General features: G+C 36.8%; 1 protein-coding gene across 1 annotated transcript; it reads right to left on the minus strand.

The window, feature by feature from the left end:
* Positions 1-2,532: 2,532 nt before the first annotated feature.
* LOC147364889 (olfactory receptor 4L1-like) lies at positions 2,533-3,462 on the minus strand. Its single transcript, XM_086318853.1, has one exon. The coding sequence runs from the start codon at positions 3,460-3,462 to the stop codon at positions 2,533-2,535; it is 930 nt and encodes a 309-aa protein (XP_086174979.1).
* Between the last annotated feature and the right edge of the window lie 5,324 nt (positions 3,463-8,786).

The raw sequence follows: 8,786 nt of genomic DNA on the forward strand, positions 1-8,786 counted from the left end.
TGATGTGGTTTCTTATTGTTAATTTGATTTGGGTTTCCTCTTGATACTAGTAATGTTCAGCATCTTTTTACATACTTATTGGCCATTTGTATATCTTTTATGGAAACATTTATTTAGATTATTTGCCCATTTTTAATTGAGTTGTCTTTTTATTCTAGAATTTTCTAAATTCTTTTATTCTGGATACATATCCCTAATCAGATATATGATTTATAATCAACTTCTACCATTCTGTGTATTGTCTTTTCCTTTTCTCTAGGTTCTCAATTAAGCTGAACTTTTTGTTTGCTTGTCTTGGGTTTTTTATTGTGAAAGTGTGAAAGTCTCTCAGTCATGTCCAGCTCTTTTGTGATCCCATGGACTGTCATCTGGTCATGCTCTTCTGTCCACGGCATTCTTCAGGCAGGAATACTGTAGCCTGGCAGGCTCCTCTGTCCAGGTAAGAATACTGGAACTGGTAGCCATTCCTTTCTCCAGGGGATCTTCCCAACCTCAGGATTGAACCTGGGTCTCCTGCATTGCAGGCAGATTCTTTAATGTCTGAGCCACCACAGAAGCATCTTTTATTGTGAGTTCTCTTTTAAAATCTTTATACAAGAGTAAGTATAGCCTGTCTGAAAATTAAAAGGAAACCTTAACTAAAATTGGATTTGGGAAGGCCTGTAAAGGGAGCTCTCATGCCCTGCCATTTATCCTCAATTACCCCAAACAAGAAGTAATCAAGCACTAGCCTCAGTGGGAATAGATGTATGTAGTTCTCCCAATAAGGAAGGGCAATCACTCTACTTTCCCAGGAGGAAGAAAGAATACTTTCTTCTTGTCCAGCAACAAGTTCAAGACAAAGGAAAATGCCTAAGCTCAGACTTCATCTGAACTTTTACTTTTTTTCAATGAACTTTCTTCTTTTTACTTACATATGACTTCCTTTCCTTATCCCACTCTCCTTACTATCAAAGCTTCATGTGTATCTCACTCATAGTACCTTTCTGGCAGATGAGCTTTTCTACCTGACAAGAATTGTTTAATAAGCCAATTAGATCTGCAAATTTACTCAGTTGAATTTTGTATTTTAACAGGTGTTTCAAATCACTGTTTTTTCAGTGAACTTGTGCTTTCTTCTACCAAATACCCAAGCCTATCACTTTGAAGTTGCAAGTTGAAAGAAAGTCTCACCTTGATGTTTCAGGACATACAAAGAATTTGATGACAAGCCAAACCCTTGTTAGGGAAGCACTTATTTTCATCTCCACTAAAAATAAAGTTTGAGAGACTTTTTTTTTTTTTTTTCTCGCTGTCTGCTTCTGCTGGGCAAGCTTTCTTCTGATTTTCTCTTTTTTTCCCCTAGACTCTGAGCTCTCATTCAAGTGAAGTCTGAGCCATCCCTGTTCAGGCTCAAAGTCTAGTCCACAGTGCTCTCCCAAATTTAGTGTTACTAGCAGGCTCTAGGCAATGGTATTCTATAGATGTTCTCAAAGTAGGTGATGGTTCCATGGTGGTGTATTTTCCTGGAATGCCACTCAAAGTTCAAACTAGAGTTCAGGTGTAATTTTTTTTTAATTTCTTTTCTATTTATTTTTTAAATTCAAATTTATTTTAAATCATTAACTTAAAAATATTTTAAATGATTTTGACAATTCTATGTTTTGTCAACCAAGGGACTGAAGAGCTTGAGCAAGTTATACTGATAGACACAAAAATGTTGCATAATACTTTATCAAATGACATATAATTCCATCTACCACTGAATGTATACTTTACCTTTCAATTAGTTAGAATTCCTTTAATATCAGATGTGCTATATTGTAGGTATTTAGAAATTAAAAATATTGAGATATTTTTGTTTACTATGTAGAAATAGAATTGAATATAATTCTTATGGCAACTATTCTTAAATTACGATATATAACATAAAATCAAACAGTGTACTTCTTTTTTTTTAATTGACATTTGAAAGTCAACTCTTCACACTTATGAGCATGTGGTTTCAAGGCTGCTCTTTGTAGTTCTATTGAAATTGTCCTTCCATTATTTCTGTTTCCTTTCTGGTATCTTATATTCACTCTGTCATCTGATATTAACTATACTATAAAATTTATTTATTTTTATTCTTTATCTCATTGGTTCAAGAGGTTGTAATTAAATTTTTGCCTTTGCTGTTAACATTCTTTAAATCATGATTTAATCAGGGTGCCACATTTATAGTAGTATAAGTTAGTGACAATCATTAGCAATCTGTGTTAAAACAATCTCTAATACTACCACTACATATTTCTATATTTATCTCTTCACTAATAAACAAACATTGACTATATCATAAAGTATTTAATGACATTATATGTCTATTTTGCTGCAGATAATTAATTATCATCATGTGTTATAACAGCATTAACTGTGAATTTAAAGCATTTTATCATTAATTTTTTCTGCACCAGTTAAGAAAGTAAAACCATGTATTACATATAATATATTCAAATTGTGTTAGCCTTATATTTGAAAGCTGGATTAATTACACAGTTCTAAAATCTAAAAGTTCTATGTGGAGCTAACATTTTGGAACTGTAACTTTCTCATGGCCACTTGCATTTTCTGATTTCTCAAGGTGTAAATAATAGGATTCAATAAGGGTGTGATAACAGTGTAAAATACAGCAAGGACTTTATTGCTGGCAAAACTCTTGAAAGGCCAGGCATAGATGAAGATACACGGCCCAAAGAACAAACTGACCACAGTGATGTGGGCAGACAGTGTGGACAGGGCTTTGGAGAGGCCTCCAGATGATCTTCGTTGCACAGTGGCCAGGATGACCGTGTAGGAGACAAGCAGGAGGAGGAAACAGATGAGTGACAGCAGCCCACTGTCAGCAATGACAAACAGTTCCAGGGTGTATGTTTCCACACATGCAAGCTTAATCACAAGGGGAAGGTCACAGAATATATTGTCTATGATGTGGGGGCCACAGAAAGGCAAGTTTACTGTTAATACCATCTGACTCATGGTGTGTGTAAAACCAATTGTCCATGAAAGTATAACAGACCCGTTCAGCAACCTGTAGTTCATGATTTTCCTGTAGTGCAGTGGTTTACATATGGCCACATATCTGTCAAAAGCCATGGCTACCAGAAGAGTTGCCTCAGCACCTCCAAACAAGTGCATAAAGAACATCTGAGCCATGCATCCCCATATAGAGATGGTCTTGTGTTCAGTGAGCAAGTCTCTGATCATCTTGGGTGTGGTGACTGTGGAGAGACACATGTCCAAAAAGGAGAGGTTTCCAAGGAGGAAGTACATGGGAGAATGAAGGGTGGAACTGCATGTCACCGTGACCATAATGAGCACGTTTCCCAGCACAGTAGCCCCATAGATCAAGGAGAATGTCACGAAGAAGACAATCTGAAGTTTCCATGCTGCAGAAAATCCTTGTAAAATAAACTCCGTCACTACAGATCCATTTTTCAGATCCATTTACTCAACTCAAAAAAAGTTCCAGAAGTTCTTTCTTATCTCAGATATTTTCAAGAAATGATTAGTGCCTACAAATTAGAGAAAATACAATGAAAATAATGTTGTTCCTGTAGGTTAGCCTCCAGAAGTATACAGAGTGGATACTAAAATGTTGACTGTGGACCTGGGGAGTACACAGAGGACAGAAACACACAGCCTTCTATGAAGAGTTGTGCTATACGAATAACATGTAAATGAGCAGAAATATTACTATTGACAATTTTGTGACAGTAAAAGCAATAATTACATGCACTATGGAGAAATGACAAGGCTTGATAACTATTAAAATGAAAGCCAACTATAATTTGGGAACCATTGATTTGCCACATGGATTTATTTTTTTTACTTCCAGAATTATATTTTCTTATTTTTTAAAACTAAAGACCCTTACTCCTTGGAAGAAAAGTTACGACCAATCTAGACAGCATATTGAAAAGCAGAGACATTACTTTGCCAACAAAGGTCCATCTAGTCAAGGCTATGGTTTTTCCAGTGGTCATGTATGGATGTGAGAGTTGGACTGTGAAGAAAGCTGAGTGCTGAAGAATTGATGCTTTTGAACTGTGGTGTTGGAGAAGACTTTTGAGAGTCCCTTGGACTGCAAGGAGATCCAACCAGTCCATTCTGAAGGAGATCAGCCCTGGGATTTCTTTGGAAGGAATGATGCTAAAGCTGAAACTCCAGTACTTTGGCCACCTCATGCGAAGAGTTGACTCATTGGAAAAGACTCTGATGCTGGGAGGGATTGGGGGCAGGAGGAGAAGGGGACTACAGAGGATGAGATGGCTTGATGGCATCACTGACTCAATGGACGTGAGTCTGAGTGAACACCAGGAGATGGTGATGGACAGGGAGGTCTGGTGTGCTATGATTCATGGGCTCGCAAAGAGTCAGACACGACTGAGCGACTGAACTGAACTGAACTGAAACATAAAGATGTTTCTAATGTAAATGCTCCTGTTAATGAGAAAGGGACTATATTTTTCACATAGTTCCTTTGGTACATGGAATTTTACAACCCATGATACAATTAACAAAAGAAAAACCTGAATATGAAATTAATTCAATCAAGCAGAAATTGATTAAAAAGACTTATTTTGGCCTTTTACTGTATTTCAGAGGGAAAGATGGCATTCATTTAAGTTGATGACAGCGCTTGTGTCTCTTATTCTTCTTCCTGAGCAAGGCTTCTCAAAATATTTATTTCTGCACTTAATAGACCTGTTCTTATATTATGAATACAAAAGGAATATAAGTGAAAGGAAAGAAATTATTACATAGCTTAGACAAAAAAATGTATTGGTAAAGAAACTTTTATTCCTCTTAAATGATTAATTGCCAATTAGATTTTATTGTGTTCACTCAATTTATTATCCACTTTGGAGAAAATTGAAGGTAGAAAAATAATACATTAGCACTAGGATAGAACTTTCTAATCATTTTTTCTCCACATCTTATTTAGTAAATGAAAAATCAAGATCTATGTAAGTAAGTAAATCTCCCCAAGTCCTAACGGCAAGACCACTCCCAAGAATGTGTAGTGGGTATTAGATGAGATAGTACATGTATAAGCTCCTGGCTTGGCAGAGAATGAGCACCGAGAAGGCATATATTCAGTCAGTTATTCATGTAAATCCAAGATTAAAGCCTGAGGATAATTTATATAAATCCCTGTTAGAAAAGTAACAAGCCAAGGCTTATTTTATTGTTATCAGATATGAACATTTCCACTCTTGCTCATGTGTATACAATACACAGTACTTAATGTAACAAGTAAATCTTTTCTTTCCCTTTTATTATAGACATATTAAGAAAACAAACATAATTTCAGTATTGATGGATTTTACATTTTTTAAAACCTATGCACACTTATCCTAGACAAACCTCAAGAACTAAGTAAAAGAGACCTAACACAAAAGACCACATGTTATATAATTTCATTTATATGAAATATTTAAAAACAAAAATCCATAAAGACAGAAATTATATCAGTAGTCCCCTTGAGATGGGATGTGAGTGCCAATGGGCACTGATGATGATAATGACTTAAAATCAGATTGTGGTGATAGGTACACAAATATATGAGTATAATAATAATCATTGAAATGTGTACTTAAAAGGGGTAAATGTATATACTATGTGAATTATATTCAATAAAATGTAAACCATTATACATTTTTAACTTTTATTTGTGTTAAAATTTAGTGTTTGTAAATTATAGTTTTCTAGTACTGTATAGCTGCTTATGCTGAAATATATTTTATCGTGAGATAATTAATGATGTACTGCAGTCCAATCGAATCTACTTATAAATGTATTAGTATTCCCTATTTGAATTTATATTTTTGACTAAGTTTAGTATTTGGAAACTTGCTCTTCTCTGTTCTTGTTAAATAGTTATCTTCATACTTTTCATACTGTTTTGAATACTCATAATTAGTTTCCTGGAATATTCAAATTTTCCTTCAATCCAGAGTTCCAAAGAATAGCAAGGGGAGACAAGAAAGCCTTCCTCAGCAATCAGTGCAAAGAAATAGAGAAAAACGATAGAATGGGAAAGACTAGAGATCTCTTCAAGAAAATTAGAGACACCAAGGGAACACCTATTCAAAGATGGGCTCAATAAAGGACAGAAATAGTAGGGACCTAATGGAAGCAGAAGATCTTAAGAAGAGGTGGCAAGAATACACAGAAGAACTGTACAAAAAAAGATCTTCATGACCCAGATAATCACAGTGGTGTGATCACTGACCTAGAGCCAGACATCCTGGAATGTGAAGTCAAGTGGGCCTTAGAAAGCAAACAATGCTAGTGGAGGTGATGGAAATCCAGTGGAGCTATTTCAAATCCTGAAAGATGATGCTGTGAAAGTGCTGCACTTAATACGCCAGCAAATTTGGAAAACTCAGCAGTGGCCACAGGACTGGAAAAGGTCAGTTTTCATTCCAATCCCAAAGAAAGGCAATGCCAAAGAATACTCAAACTACCGCACAATTGCACTCATCTCACACGCTAGTAAAGTGATGCTCAAAATTCTCCAAGCCAGGCTTCAGCAATACGTGAACCATGAACTACCAGATGTTCAAGATGCTTTAGAAAAGGCAGAGGAACCAGAGATCAAATTGCCAACATCTGCTGGATCATCGAAAAAGCAAGAGAGTTCCAGAAAAACATCTATTTCTGCTTTATTGACTATGCCAAAGCCTTTGACTGTGTGGATCACAGTAAACTGTGGAAAATTCTGAAAGAGATGGGAATGCCAGACCACCTGACCTGCCTCTTGAGAAACCTGTATGCAGGTCAGGAAGCAACAGTTAGAACTGGACGTGGAAGAGCAGACTGGTTCCAAATAGGAAAAGTAGCAAGTCAAGGCTATATATTGTCACCCTGCTTATTTAACTTACATGAAGAGTACATCATGAGAAACGCTGGGCTGGAGAAGCACTAGCTGGAATCGAGATTGCCAGGAGAAATATCAATAACCTCATATATGCAGATGACACCACCCTTATGGCAGAAAGTGAAGAAGAACTAAAGAGCCTCTTGACGAAAGTGAAAGAGGAGAGTGAAACAGTTGGCTTAAAGCTCAACATTCAGAAAACTAAGATCATGGCATCTGGTCCCATCACTTCATGGCAAGTAGATGGGGAAACAGTGGCTGACTTTAGTTTTCTGGGCTCCAAAATCAATGCAGATGGTGATTGCAGCCATGAAATTAAAAGACAGTTACTCCTTGGAAGGAAAGTTATGACCAACCTAGACAGCATATTAAAAAGCAGAGACATTACTTTGCCAACAAAGGTCCATATAGTTAAGGCTATGGTTTTTCCAGTGGTCATGTATGGATGTAAGAGTTGGACTATAAAGACAACTGAGCACAGAAGAATCGATGCTTTTGAACTGTGATATTACAGAAGAGTCTTGAGAGTCCCTTGGACTACAAGAAGATCCAACCAGTCCATCCTAAAGGATATCAGTCCTGGGTGTTCATTGTAAGGACTGATGTTGAAGCTGAAACTCCAATACTTTGGCCACCTGATGTGAAAAGCTGACTCATTGGAAAAGACCCTGATGCTGGGAAATATTGAGGGCAGGAGAAGGGGATGATAGAGGATGAGATGGTTGGATGGCATCACTTACTTAATGGACATGGGTTTGGGTTGACTCTGGGAGTTGGTGATGGACAGGGAGGCATGGCGTGCTGCAGTTCATGGGGTCGCAAAGAGTCAAACACGACTGAGTGACTGAACTGAACTGAACTACACTCTTGAATATGAAGAGTTTCCCTGTGGCTCAAACAGTAAAAAATCTTCCTGCAATGCAGGAGACCCTGGTTCAATCCCTCAGTCAAGATGAGCCCCTGGAGAAGGAAATGGCAACCCACTCCAGTATTCTTGCCTGGAGAATCCCATAGACAGAGGAGCCTGGCCGGCTGCAGTACATAGGGTTGCAGAGAGCTGGACACTACTGAAGCGACTTTTCACTTTAATATGAACATCCTGTAGGGACTTCTCATTCTTTCAGATTTATTTAAAATCTCATTGTATTAAAATGGTATGTTTTATACAGAGATTTTCTACATATCTAGTTTGTGTCTACCTAATTCTACCTTTCCTACTCCTGCTTCAACTGTCATTATATATGCATATTTACATTTTCTGCCAACACTTGAACCTTGATCCCTATTCTGCAATCAATGTCATGAGTTTCTAGGTTTTCCATTATATTCAATGATGGTATGAATTATCTGGATACTCAGGATTTACTTTGCTTAATTTTAGTCATGATTCCTAATCACATAATCTATTGCCATATTTTACTTTGCAATATCATTTTCAGAATATATACCTTTTAAATTTTCATGAAAATTGTTGGTTATAGTTCATTGTGAAATAAGTATGTGATTTCATATCTTAAAATCCATAGCCTTTTCCTTTCAGCCAACACAGAATTAATTAAAATACCATTTTCAGTGTATGAACCTTGTAATGCATTAGCTCTCTGTAAAGTTTTCTCTTACCTGCTCTAAAGGCACAGTATTAGGAGCAGCATTTTCAGGAGTTTATTCCTAATGACAAATCTACTTTTCACTCTCTGTGAGTCCCTTCATATGATTCTGCGTACTATTTTAGGCCTGTTTTATAAAGATGTGAACCACCTTGGAGGCAGATTTATTGGATCTCTGGGAATCCAAATTTCAGTGGGAGTAGTTAAAACACTGAGGCTTCTGCCATAGTGTGACCAGGAAAATGTTCACGCTTAATTTCTGATCCTGGAATATGCTG

The sequence above is a fragment of the Bos grunniens genome, chromosome 10 (assembly GCF_055505025.1).
Source record: "Bos grunniens cultivar Pamir isolate PY7600 chromosome 10, Bosgru_T2T1.0, whole genome shotgun sequence".
In the NCBI taxonomy this organism is placed as follows: Eukaryota; Metazoa; Chordata; class Mammalia; order Artiodactyla; family Bovidae; genus Bos; species Bos grunniens.